The sequence below is a fragment of the Sphaerodactylus townsendi genome, linkage group LG14 (genome assembly GCF_021028975.2).
Source record: "Sphaerodactylus townsendi isolate TG3544 linkage group LG14, MPM_Stown_v2.3, whole genome shotgun sequence".
NCBI classification, from domain to species: domain Eukaryota; kingdom Metazoa; phylum Chordata; class Lepidosauria; order Squamata; family Sphaerodactylidae; genus Sphaerodactylus; species Sphaerodactylus townsendi.
In genome coordinates this window covers 4,736,747-4,750,895 of record NC_059438.1, presented here as the reverse complement: position 1 = coordinate 4,750,895, position 14,149 = coordinate 4,736,747, and the positions used below count along the sequence as shown (strand labels likewise).

At 43.6% G+C, this 14,149-nt stretch overlaps 2 protein-coding genes across 3 annotated transcripts in view; one reads left to right on the top strand and one right to left on the bottom strand.

Moving 5' to 3' along the window:
* MAF (MAF bZIP transcription factor) overlaps positions 1 to 4,443 on the top strand; it is a 250,915-nt gene extending 246,472 nt beyond the window's left edge. For both annotated transcript variants that reach the window (XM_048515670.1, XM_048515671.1), the window contains one exon: positions 4,222 to 4,443. In XM_048515670.1, the coding sequence (XP_048371627.1) occupies positions 4,222 to 4,270 (49 nt within the window). In that variant the 3' untranslated portion in view covers positions 4,271 to 4,443. The remainder of the gene's footprint in view (positions 1 to 4,221) is intronic.
* The window catches only part of WWOX (WW domain containing oxidoreductase), a 634,025-nt gene continuing 624,059 nt past the window's right edge, over positions 4,184 to 14,149 (bottom strand). The window contains exon 9 of the mRNA XM_048515668.1: positions 4,184 to 5,872. Coding sequence (XP_048371625.1) covers positions 5,684 to 5,872 — 189 coding nt within the window. The 3' untranslated portion in view covers positions 4,184 to 5,683. The remainder of the gene's footprint in view (positions 5,873 to 14,149) is intronic.

The following is a 14,149-nucleotide window of genomic DNA, read 5'->3' as shown; positions in this document are numbered from 1 at the left end:
TTAAGGGAGGGTTTGTAAGATGATAGAAGGCTGTAAGTAGCTTGTTCTTGGAGGTGGATTTTAGCTTCGTGATGGGGGTTGGCTTAGTGAAACAGACCTGCCTGGAAATCCACATTCCCCTTATCCAGGGAGCAGTGGCGTAGCGCCAACAGGGTGAGGTGGGGCACGACGCCCCAGGCGCATGTCTGTGTGGGGGCGTGGTGGGGCGTTCCGGGGTGTGGCAGGGGTGGAGGATGCAGGCATGCCCCTGGCGCAGTTCCCCCTTTCTCTGCCCCTGCCACACCCCGGGATGTAAAGAGAAGGTAAAAAAGGCAGGCTGAATCAAATATAGGCTCACCTTGCCCATATTCCATTTTCCACAGATGCAACTGGGAATCCCCACAGCCTGGACACAGAGGTCAAAGTTCCTTGCTATTACGTCCCAGCTACTGGCATTCAAAGATACACCGCCTCCAAACCTGGAGGTTCCATTTTGCCATCTGGACTGATGGAATTCACGGGCTTACATTTAAGCTCTTGGCCATCTCTACATCTTTTCCCCCCTCCCCAGGAAAAATACCATTATGTTTTATCTTTTGCAAGCAATGTTTTCTGAGCTGGATCATAGTACTAACTGAATCCCAAGAAAGTATATTGGGAATCAGACAACAATATATAGCCATCACTACATCTCGATGTATACAGCCAGCTGGTATAGTGGTAAATAGCAGTCAACTCTAAACTCAAGAACCAGGTTTGATTCCTCACTCCTCCACATGAAACCTGCTGGGTGACCTTAGGCTACTCACAGTTCTCTCAGACCTCTCTCAGCCCCACCTACCTCACAGGGTATCTGTTGTGGGGAGAAGAAAGGAATGAGTTTGTAAGTCACTTTGAGACTCCTTTCAGTTGACAAAAGTGGGACATAAATCCAAACTCCTGCTCCCCCTGTTCTTGATGATTTTTTGGTTCCCGCTACAGACCAAAAATGGTTTGTAAGGGATCATTCTCCTCTGCTTCATTTTTATCCTCACAACAATCCTGTGAGGTAGATTAGGCTAGGACAGTGTGAGTAACCAAAGGTTACGCAGCAAGCATCCATAGTAGAATGGGAATTAGAATCTGCATGTTATAGAATCCTAATCAGACACACTAGCAACTGTACCTCACTGGCAGATAGTTATACAATTGTATATTAAGAAGCACTTCCTTGAATCTGTCCTGAATGTATCACCCATCAATCAGGTGCATGGGATGTGTTCTGTTCATGCTGAGAGTCGTTGTTTTCCAAGGTTGGATAATCTGGAATTCATACAAAAATGAGATATCTGCCTAGCCAGCATTACAGTGATTTGGGACAGGGTGGCAGCATACCATAATACTAGGGAGGAGGGCCTCTGTGTTCAGAAATAATGTTGTTTGTGGGCTGTGCACTCAAGGTTGACAGCGGTGTGGTCTGAAAACAGTGCTTTCCTAAGCAGAGATGTCCCCATATGAGCCCATTAATGTCAAAGGATTTAGAAGGATATAACTCTGCTTGTGTGTATGTAAAGTGCCGTCAGTGCCGTCAAGTCGCAGCCACCGTAGTTCTGAAGGTTCTGAAGGTTAAGCAGAGGTGGTTTCCCATTTCCTTCCTTTGCAGAGTCTTTCCTCAGAGTCTTTCCTTCCGTTGCAGAGTCTTTCTTGGAAGTCTCCATTCCAAATACTGACCCAGCTTAGTTTCCGAGATCTGAGAAGATCAGGTTATGCTATGCCATTCCACATCCCATCACTCTGCTTAGCATAGCATTTTGGCATGCTTATCACAGGCGTACATGCATGGCAAAATTGTAGATTTTTCATGCCAAAGAAAAACAAAAAATGATCTGGATAGGGTTATCCGCTTGTAGCCAACAGTGAAGTTCTTTCGTAAAGAGGAAAAGGCTCCCCCGATGCCAAAAGCAAAAGAAATCAACTTACCTTTTTCTTTTTGTAGGTGACTCACTTTAACCCTGAATTTTTTTTAAAGTCTTGCAAGGTATCAATTGCTTGCTTTCAAGTCTAGATGTGAGAACAGAACAAATGTCAGTGCTAATATGGTGGAGGGGCTGCCAGTGTGAATCGCAAGCTGGAAATCCCCAGTTCAAAATTAAACCCTTCCAGAGCCTCATAGCTGCGGTATGGGAATAATACCACCTAGGGTTACTGCTGTTAGTAGCTGGTTTTGCCAGAAGGCTACTATGACGTGTTTTTGTATTTGGAATGTATGGTACTTCTGGTTTATGCCTAATAAAGGTTTTTGGATTGGATACTATGACGTGTGGGTACATGGAAGGCCAGGATCCCACCTTGTTACCCCAAAGGGGACCACAACCCTCCCACACTTGGGAAGGGGGGTGGACGAAACTTTCTAAGACTGGATTTGCCTCGGGGGCCGCCAGTTATTGATTCTTATCGATTACTGAGGAAGTGTGCGTGACGTACTTTCTATAAATGTTTTAATTCAAAACAACCACGAAAAATGCTTAGTTGCTATAGTATGTGTTTCAGATCAGTTTTAGTGCAGGTGAAACTCAGATTGCCAGCATTTTTATTGGCCTTGCTCCTATGCTTGAAAAAGCAGCTTGATAAGTAAACCTTTTCCTAGCTAAGAGATAGGGATATGAGGGACGGCAACATGGTATAGCCTGATCTCATCAGATCTCGCAAGCTAAGCACAGTTAGTACAGTCAAGCGTCCATGTTGGAAATGTTTATTGGCCACCTGGAGGTAAAGGTGATATGAAAACCCTACAAGCAGTGGTGGGATTCAGCAGGTTCGCGCCACTTCGGCAGAACCAGTTGTTAAAATGGTGCATGTAAACAACCAGTTGTTAAATTATTTGAATCCCATCACCGGAACTGGGTGTTAAATTATTTGAATCCCACCACTGCCTACAAGCCCAATCCCCCCTCAACCATTTTTGAAGTTTCAAATGAAATTTCATTGGAAAGCCACTCCAGAGAGTACAGCAAAAGATCATGTCTCCAGCAAGTTTTTTTTAATGGTCTGTTAAAACAAACACCTTTTTAACAAGGAATGTAGGGTGTTCATATTTTAAATGAATGCACTTGAACAAAAAAAAAGTTTGATAAAATAAAGGCTTGCTTGTTCATAAGAATCGTTTCCTCCAGATTGCTAGGCAACAAAGAGCTAGCGTGGTGTAGTGGTTAAGAGTAGGTGCACTCTAATCTGGAGAACTGGGTTTGATTCCCCGCTCTGCCACTTGAGCTGTGGAGGCTTATCTGGTGAACCATATTAGCTTGTGCACTCCAACACATGCCAGCTGGGTGACCTTGGGCTAGTCACAGTTCTTTAGAGCTCTCTCAGCCCCACCTACCTCGCAGGGTGTTTGTTATGAGGGAGGAAGGGAAAGGAGATTGTAAGCCCCTTTGAGTCTCCTTACAGGAGAGAAAGGAGGGATATAAATCCATCCATCCATCCTCCTCCTCCTCCCTCTCCTCCTCTTCTTCTATGTTATGGACTGCTTATGTCTGGCTGGAGCCTCTCTTAGGTTTGTCATTCAGAACTCTCATGTGGTAAAATGAAGTGGCCTCAGATAGACCTCTGTTTGGACAGCAAAGGACACATTGATTGGCTTTCTGTCTACAAAGGCTAACAATTCATGTTCACATTTTATTGTAATCAAGGTTTATTCGGACAGTCGAGATCTAGCATGTGCTCCATTTAGGATGCTCTCCAGCATAACTGAGTGGTAAAACTGTCTCTGGACAATTACATAATACAGATGTGGAATTGGCATGTTGCAAGTGTTACTTTAAAAGTTGTACCTGAAACATCTCTTCCCCAAATCAAGGAACCAATCCTGGCTCCCCTCCACCTCACTGAGGCATGAGATGCTCTGGCAAAAGCCAAGAGGCATCACTTTTGGATCAGCACACATTCAAAAACAGCCGCCTCCATTATTGGAAGATGTTAGCTCGCTGCTCCCCAACATGTTGTGTTTGCATCCAGCATGCATGGCAGCCATCTTGTGATTTTACCCCCCGTAACAGCCATTTTGTGGAGGCATTCGCAGAGAGTCCTCAATCTTCCAAATTGCCCGCAAGATCAACAAGGTTTGCTGGTCCTGTCCTACCAGTTACATACCACCTGGCTACTCGAGTCAAAAAGAATAAAAGATGCACAGGTCATTATTGTCCAGAAATAACAGAGAAATCAGGTATTGTAGTAATCATCTTTTATTTGTTTCTTTGCTTACAGAAAACCCGACGCTGGATTGCAGATGGCTTACAACAATTTTCTGGCATGAAGACAGCTACAAAGCACAAGCAAAATAATCCCCACAGACAAATGAATTCAGAACAAAGGAAGAACAACAAAAATGGCATTTTCGTGGCATTGAAGAGTTCTTTATTTTTCCTCAAGTTTTCTTTTCTTAAAAAAAAACTTTCACGGGAACTTTCACAGGATCAAGTCAGACTTGCTCTTCAGGTGACAATATTCAAGCATGTTCTTTTACTACATTTAAATTTTAAAAAAAGAAATAAACTGAATGGAACACAGTGCCAAGAGAACTTGGGACACTGGAGACATCTGTTAGAATTGAACCTTCCTTAGAACTGTAATCCAAGAACTCAATGGAATACATTTGAACCCCTTTCAATTGATTACGTCCTCTATGTTTATAAAGATACAACATTATCTCAATAATATTTAGAGAATGGTTTGAAAATGTACCTTTTAATATCATATTTTAAGGAAATCCTGCAATATATTTAATTAGAAACAGAGTAACCTGGACTTTGGGCCCCTTCTCTTTCTTGGGAAGGTAGTTTTATTTGCGGCCAAGGAGACTTTTTTGATTATTTAAAAGTTGCGGGTGGTTTTGTCATACCTGCTAAATGTTAACCGTTATCAGAATCACAGGCAAGGGGAGGTCCTCATCAAAAACTCAAAGCCCAGATTGCAGAGTGAAACCCAGATGGTAGCCCCTGGAGTCTGAGACAAGGTTTTGAACAGACGGGAAATCCACAGTGCCATCTTACGTAGAATTCCACCCTGTAAGACTGCTGATATCGAAGGACTTGAAGGGTGTCACTGTGCTTAAAATGGTACTGTGTGCCATTCACACATTACGCAGAAACTCCCAGTGAATGTACCTGGGTCATAAGCTTTTTTTCACATGTGTTCTCATGGTTTTTTTTAAAGATGCACACTAAGAAAGGGAAAATGTACACCTGAAAACCCCTTCATAAAAAATTGTTCTGAGATCATTTGAACTGAGAATAATCAAAGCAACTACTTTCAGAAGGCCTAGCAGTGGTGGTGAACCTTTGGCACTCCAGATGTTATGGAGTACAATTCCCATCAGCCCCTGCCAGCATGGCCAATTGGCTGATGGGAGTTGTAGTCCATAACATCTGGAGTGCCAAAGGTTCGCCACCACGGGCCTAAAGACAGACAATGCTATTCTGTCTGCAAACCCTACCCTGCTCCCCAGTCTCTAACCTGCTTTTTTAAAAGTATTGCTCTCTATGTCATAACTGCTATGATATAACACTAGCTAAGCTGTACAGGTAACCTTCTAGATATAGGTCTGGAAAGGTTCCAGTGTTGGCAATTTTTATTTTTCTCTTTTTCCCCCTCTTCCTCCTCCTCCTCCCTCTCCCTTTCTTCCGGAGTACCTATACTCGATAAGTTTCCATCCTTCCAGCAGCTCTTGTTACTTGCCGGGGCTGCCGACGCGATCTTGGATCAGCTTCTCACTTAACTCCCACAAGGCCGCCGCAGTTGTCTCATTCTCCGCCTCTTGAGATGGTGCGCAACGGCAGCAGTTGTTGAAATACATCCCTCCCAGGCCTTCTAGCTCAGGGGCACAAGCGCAGTAGACAGAGGTGGCGGCTCCTTGTTGCTGCAATGAAACAAACGGACACTGATAAGTACCCATTTTAAGAGAGGTTACATCTGACTTGCCTGATGAATACCGTCAAGGACAGCTTAGTTGATATGCCTGGTCCCAGAGCCCCCAAAGGGCTCAGCCAAGACGTGGGCCCAAACCATCTTCTTTCAGAGTATGCAGTTATGAACAAATAAGATCTAGTTGAGTGCAGAGCTATTAAATACATTCCTGTAAAAACAAATAAAAGTATCCTGATAGCTATCTGATTTATATACACAGTCATCTACCGGCTCAATGGTAAAAAGACAGGGATTGCCAGGTCTAGGTTGGGATGTTCCAGGAGTTTGGGAAGGGTGGGGTTTGAAACATGGAAGGGCCTCAGTGGGCTATAATGCCATATAATCTACCCTCCAAAGAGCCTCTTTTTTTTAGGGGAACTGATTGCTGCTGTCATTTCAGGGGATCTCCAAATACCACCTGGAGGGTGGGAACCCTACAAAAAAAGTATGGCAGCAATAGCTAACAGTGGGTAGACATTTGGGAAGGAGAGGTCTGGTGCTTTGAGGGCAAGGTCACTAAAGGCGTTACTCTGCCCTGGCTAGATAACTCAACACCGGGAGGCCAACTCTTGTACAACTTGACTGGTTGGCATTAACTTTGGTTGACTGTCCCAGGAACAGCAAAAGGTTTGTGCAACTCGGGTCATTTGTCAGAGAAGAGAGTTTGATGCTAATCATCGGAGGATTTTTAAAACCAATGGTGTTTGCGGGTCCCCTACAGTTCTCTTCAGGCAAGCCTCCTTGGGATAGTACGTTTGAAAAATGGCATCATTCTAGCTGCAGTTTGTTTCCAGGCTGCTGACCCTCTAGTTAAGGACTGTCAGCGGGCAGAGTGGCACATCAGTTTGGCAGTAAAACTGGAGTGGGATAGCCCATAAAGCTGGGATAGAGGTGAGTTAGCAAAGGAAAAGAAGTAATGGTAAATGGCCATCCTGTTCATTCCTTTCCAGGTTCATACTATTCTTTTACAAAGATGGTACCTTATAGGGTGTCTGGGCAGCATATGTCCACCTCCCCTTCATCTGGGATTCACTGGGCTATCCTAAACAGAATTATATCCTGCCCTAATAATTCAGACCACCCAGTTCTTGTGAGACCTCAGATGATAAGTAGGGTTGATTCTTTGGTAAGAGAGCATGAAGGAAGAGAGGCTGCTATGCAGAGAAGGGCAACGGCAAACCGCCTCTGCTTATCTCTTGCCTTGAAAAGCCAGTGAGGTGGAACTTCATGGTGTTGGCATGAGTTGGTTGCCTCTCAAGAGTCCATTTTATCTTTAGCCCTATGACTTCATTGCTTTTAGAAGGGTGCATGTAACTCTATTTGGGATGGCACCCTGATGGATATGGCTATTTCTGGCAATGTCCTTTCATTGTTTTGATGAGCAATTTGAATGAAACCATGTTAGCCAGCATGCTAAAGGAGTGATCAACTTCTACTGATGATGCTGCTGTAGGAAGGATTGCAATGTAGCTCCAACAAATGCTCTAAAAAGGAGCTTGTGTTAAAAATAATAATCCGAGAGCAAACTTTGAACTATGCTAAAAAATCTCACTCGCACACCAAGACAACAGCTTCTATAGGAGTCTCCCACTGGTCAAACAAAGTTTGGTGGATATTGAAGCTGAATGTAAAAGCTAGGGGTGGGTATAGACATCAAATATCTGCTTATAGCAGTGATGGCGAACCTATGGCACGGGTGCCAGAGGTGGCACTCGGAGCCCTCTCTGTGGGCACGCACAAGCAGAGTTTGTCATGTGGGGGGCGGAAAATCACCCCCCCCCCACACACACATCTAGGCTGGCCTGGGCCACTGAGCACAACGTGCACACACCATGGTGAGCAGGAAAGACTTGGCTGGCGGGCCTGGTGCCTGTGCTCTGGGTGGCTGCTGCCTGAGGGGGGGGCACAGAGGAGGCAGAAATGCTAGAGAGGCACAGAGCAGTGCGCGTGGGACTTGCTGGTGGCTAGAGCAGGCTGGCCCCTTCTCGAGCGGGGGAGGCGGAGGAAGAGGGAGCCAACCGGTTTTTTTCTAAACTAAAACCTCCGCATTCAGGTTAAATTGCCAGGTTGGCACTTTGCGATAAATAAGTGGGGTTTGGGTTGCAATTTGGGCACTCGGTCTCAAAAAGGTTCGCCATCACTGGCTTATAGCATGCAGAGTATCATATGAGTGCAGGTGCCCTTACAGACCTCTGGCTCAGGTTGGCAGACTTTGCAAAGGCACTGCTATCTTTTCTGGATGGCTGGAAGCTATGTCTATAGAGCTTGGGAATTTGCTTTAGTGCTGTAAATGGTGGGGTGGGGAATGTTTACCAAATTCCTTGACATTTACAGCTTTGCAGTTCTAAGGCAATCTAATGGATTTTATTTTTATTATTATTTTTTTTAAAAACCCTTTTGTTCCAAATGAACCTGGCCACTTCAATTATGGTCTATCACATAAAGTGCCTTTGGGATCAGTGCCAAAACCGTCCATATATCTCCGGTCAACAACTTAAATGGTGTGGGTGACACCAACCACGGTAAAGAATGTAGATCTTAATTTGTACAACTCCAGGGGTTTCTGCTCTCTCCAAGCCTTGTTTCTAGCAATATATAAATCTTTATGAAATATGGTAACTAGCTTAGAGCTGGGAAGAAGCCGTTTTCCCCCTCCTATCCATTTCTTTTGGTTCAAAACATAAACGGACAGAAGTGGGACTGCCAGTCCCACCCACACTAAAAGAAAATGGTTGCCTACAGATCTCAGAGCTGTGTGTCTTGAGTGGGGCCATTTAGATCAGCAAAAAAGATACCAGGGAGTATAGAATCCTCCTTCCTGGGAATACTGGTGGTTCGTTGCTGCAATAAAATAAATGTCTAGCCTTCAAGGCTGCGTGAATACAAGACAATAGTGCCTGCTGCAAACTTAAAAACCAAAGGGATACAATCAAGGGACAAGCTGAACCGTACTTTAGAAAAAATCTGTGATTGGTCTCCTACATTTCAATTTAAATGCTTTTGTTGGAGGGGGAGAGGTGTGGGACAACGTGATTGGGGGAAAGGCACATGGGCTGAGACTCTTAATCCCAGCATGGCGTAATGGTTAGGAGCAGGTGGAGAGTCAGCATGGTGTAGTGGTTAAGAGCTAGTGGACTCTAATCTGGAGAACCGGGTTTGATTCCCCACTCCTCCACATGAGTGGCAGACCAGATTTGTTTCCCCAATCCTACAATCCTGCTGGGTGACCTTGGGCTAGTCACAGTTCTCTGAAACTCTCTCAGCCCCACCTACCTCACAAGGTGTCTGTTGTGGGGAGAGGAAGGGAAAGGAATTTGTAAGCCCCTTTGAGTCTCCTTACAGGAGAGAAAGGCAGGGCTTAAGGTCAAAACTCTTCTTTTCTTCTTCCCCTATACCTTTTTCTTGCTTTAAATTGCTCCACTCTGGATAGAATTTGTTCTGGTGGAAGGGGGAATACAGGTACAATACATGCTGCTGTGATTTCCCTCCCATTAAACAAATATTGGGGATACTGAGAACATGGGAAAGGTTAAATGTCCTCAGCCCTGTTCCACTGATGAAATCAGAAGCTTATGTAAAACCCACAAATCCAAGTCATGATCTCTGCTTGAAGTGAACTAAGTGACTGAACTAAACAACAGGGGAGCATTCTTGAGACCTTGTCCCCTTTAAGTCAAACCCAAGAGCAGCAGTGGCGTAGGAGGTTAAGAGCTCATGTATCTAATCTGGAGGAACCGGGTTTGATTCCCAGCTCTGCCGCCTGTGGAGGCTTATCTGGGGAATTCAGATTAGCCTGTACACTCCCACACATGCCAGCTGGGTGACCTTGGGCTAGTCACAGCTTCTCGGAGCTCTCTCAGCCCCGCCCACCTCACAGGGTGTTTGTTGTGAGGGGGGAAGGGCAAGGAGATTGTAAGCCCCTTTGAGTCTCCTGCAGGAGAGAAAGGGGGGATATAAATCCAAACTCCTCTTCTTCTTCTCTTCTACCTTCCCTCCATCCAACATCTATGTTCAGTTAAAAAAAAACCCTGCTCAGGGATTGGATGTAGGTTTTCCAGCATACCATGTAAGCAAGGATGCCAGCCTCCAGGTGGGGCCAGGGGATCCCACTGAATTACAGCCCATCTCCAGACTACAGCGATCAGTTCCCTCGTAGAAAATGAATGCTTCAGAGGGTGGGCTCTGGCATTGTATCCCCCTGAGGTACCTGTCCTCCCCAGGCTTCATCTCCAAATCTCCAGAGTTTCCCAACCTGGATCTAGCAACTCTTACCCACGCAACCCCCACCAGTGGCCGGGGGGGATCTGGCAACCTTACATGTAGGCTTCAGCCCAGTGGTTGCCCTTCTACATGCCTAGCAAAACCTGCATCTACTGTGTAAAACAGTACAATAAATGATGGGACAATGAGCCCAAGATTATCCCATTGCTTGATCTGTCTGTCACAGATGGGTCACAGGACTAGCCTGAACTTGATGCAGAGTCAGGTGTATTTGGGAACAGCCTGTGCAACATTTTTCATTGAAATAGAAACGTGCTCGTGATATACACTCGCTGACCCATTGCTGAAATCGACAGAACGCAGGCCGAGCATCCGTGAGGAAGGCCCAGTTCCATTTTGCTTGGGAGATGTAATTAAAAATAATAGGCCGGATCACTTAGGAAGACAATGCACATTCAAGGCTAATTTAAAACCAATACCATTTATCCAACACCTTATGAGAATGTATGTGTATCCATGGCTCTAGTAGATAATTATCATTCTATGGGAATCTGGATAGAAGAGATTGCTGAACCTGGGACCCAAAAAATTAAACTTGGCTAAGTAGTCAACTGATGTGGCAGAGGCACATCCCCCCCCCCAATCCCTATGCTTGTTCTCAAAGTTATTTTCCTCTCTGCAATATTTACAGCATCTCACAGACTTCACAATGAATCAACAACAGGACAGTGTTAATCAGAAAAAAAAAGTCCCCCCGAAAGCTCTCCTCTTCCAAGTGATGCTAACAGCCCAATGCAATAGCGGCTGGGCCAATTAAAATGGAGCTTAGAACAGGATGTTCAAACAGCTGTGCCAACTCACTGTAACTATAGACCCACCACCACAGGACTTACAGTTGTAATGTGGGAAATGAGGGTTGATTCACTCATGCATGGAGATCAGTTGATAGTTGATCGGGTCAAAGGTTAGCAGTATGTGAACTACACAGAAAATATTTCCGGCAACCTGTGCCACTTCGTGTAAGACACTACAGCTGGTTGCATGTGTTGGCATAGCATTCCTTCCATAACTCATGTTGTGCAACTTTGAGGAAACCTAGATCTATACTTGTGTACATCTGCTCACTGCAATGTCATCTGCTAGACTACTCTACAGCAGGTGGAGGAGCTTCATCTATGGGTTAAAATTTCTGTCTGTTTTGCCATGTAACTAGCACAAGGGACTAAAGCAAGGGTCCCCAGCATGGTGGCCATGGTGCCATGGCACCCATCAAGTGTTTTTGGAAAGTGGGTGGAGCCAGGTAAGGCTCCTGCCCAGCGAAGCTTCTGATTGGTCATTAGAGATCTGATTGCCTATGCAGATATCATTGTTTCAGGGACAGCTTTGATTTCACTACAGTGTTGGTTTTAGTCTGCCTCTCACTCCTCTTCCCCATTGTCTTTTTAAAAATTACTCCTCTTGTCCCTTGTACCTGGGCTCCATCTATATGGGTGTGTGGCTCTACTTCCTATAATGGCTATTTGTGACTGGCTCCACCTTCCATGATGGCCATTTTGTAGTTATGCCCCCACCCTGGCTCAGAATTCCAAAGGCACCCACAGGTTGTACTGGAAGATGGAGAGATTTGTTGCATCTCTGATTTGTGGTAACTTCATGATTCCTATTCCTCAGGTAAGGAACAGAACTAATTTTCATCGCCAACCTCTTTAAATTTTCTTAAAATTTACTGTACCACATAACATTTAACTGAAGGCTGTTAACTTGTTCTACCCTTGAAGAAGTCTTGCGGCTCAAACCATACAGAGTTGGATTCAACAATTTCCATCCACTAGCTGGAATCAACGATCTCCTTCCTCCAAATACTTCCTTTTGTAAGAGAAAGTATTTCCCCATAAAAAGTAACCTTATCAGATAGAAATCATTTTATCTCAGCTATTGGGATGTTAAGGCTTGCATTTCTCTTTAATTCATGTCCTGAGACCTCTCTTCCACTTTTTGATTCCAGTTCCTCAATTTATTCATCTGTCAAAGCAGCCTTAGGTTTCCAGAAACTGTTCACTTAGCCCTGTTTTTAATAGAAATCGCTACATTAGCCCACCACCCAAATAACGGGGTTGTTAGCCAACATCCCCTAACACAGTCAACATCTTGGTCAACATTTGAAGCTAAGGGAATGGTTCTGGTGAAGCAAAATGTTGTGAGGCATGAAAAAATATTGCTAAAGTTCAAAGGGATGTTTCATTGGGTCCCAAAGTGGATTGAATGTCAGAGACCTGCTTTTTGAGATCAGCATGAAGATGTTTAATTGGAGAAGGGGGAGCTGATAACCCTTCTGTCCAAGAGATGGAGAAGGAACCAATCTTGAATCTGGGTTTGGAGTCCATTTACATTTGTGTAATCTGGAATCTGAAAGCTCTTATTCCTTCCAGTGGAGCTGATATGGTTCTCATTATTTTCAAACCAAATGCACCTATTCAAGTTAAATTTGATGGCTTTTGTTAAATTACATTATTTAATGTCATTTCCATGAAAACATCCTCTAAAATTTAAAACCTGGATAAATACTAACTCTATAAGCTGATGTAATAGAATAGAGAATGATAGACTTTCTGTATTTTAGTTTAGTTTTTCCAGCTAGCTTAAAGAATTTCACAGCATGACTGTAATCACTTTTATTACATTATAGATCAATCCAAAGGCAACTATAGAAGAATTGTCATTTCCATAGACCTGTATAGGATTTTTCCAGGTAAAATAAAGTGAATATGATCTATGCAAAAGGCTAGTTTTTCTGCTGTTGCTAAAAATGTTTTGTTCTCCATCAACCCTCTAACAGATCAGTTATCAATGATAAACAAAATAATTCATAGTTTTCTGTTTGCTTTGCAGTGTATGTATCAGTTTAGCTCCCATAATCAAAACATAAGATGCTCAAAGTCCCCTGTGAATGAAAAAACCCTATTCTACATAAAATAAATAATCTTATGTCCCTGCTTAATTTTTCCCCTTGTAATTAAAATCCCTTATTATTCCTGGGGCTCTTGCCCAATCAAAGAAGACTATTCTAGTCAACAAATTACTTTGCACAGTTTTATATACTTTTGCATGTGCACAGAATGAATAGTTCTGAAGGACAATGCTTTTTGGACCTGGTTGTTTGGAATTTAGGCAAGGACGGGAGAAAGGACCATTTGTTCCTAGTAAAATAGCTCCTGATTAACTGGGGGGGGGGGGTAATTTCTTAAACTATCTGGAAGTCTGTTAATCCATTTCATTAAGGGATGATTGGGGCAGTCTTAGTTGCAATGAATCATTACGAAATATACATATAAACGAACAGGAATTTTGTCTGAAACCATGCTTTGTTCTCAGGTGATGCACCCCCACATTTTGGCCTGGTCTATGCATGCTTCAGGATAATAGAATGCTGAGGTGGAAAAATGGATTGTACCAAGTGGGGAGAGTGGCATATGTTCCCCCGTATGAAAATTTCCTTCAGCAACAACAACATTTAGCCCACCAGGGAGAAAGGTGACAGCCTAGTCCTAACATGCCATAATGGGAATTATTAATGTGAGGAAATTTAGAACAATATGAGCCTTCCACTGCAGTGTGCAATTATACAGTACAGTCTACTACCTGAGCATTTTGCCACCTCATTCTAGACCAGGCCTTAGACCAGGGGACCCCAATGTGGTATCTGTGGCCGCCATGACACCTGGCAACACCTTTTGTTTAAATATATATATAAATTTTTATCCATATTAAAACATACACAAAAATAGAAAACTGTAGAAAAAGCACCAACCATATAACCAACCAAATAACAATAGAATGGATCTTTATGTTCAATGAATTATAAACATGATACAAATTTAAGAGAGAACCTTCCGACTTACTTATTTCGCCTTATATTCTGCTGTTAGTATAGCACCCTCAGATATATATCAAATGAACAATTATGTATAGCCTCAACTACTAACTTATTAATAACATAGTTCCTCTGAAT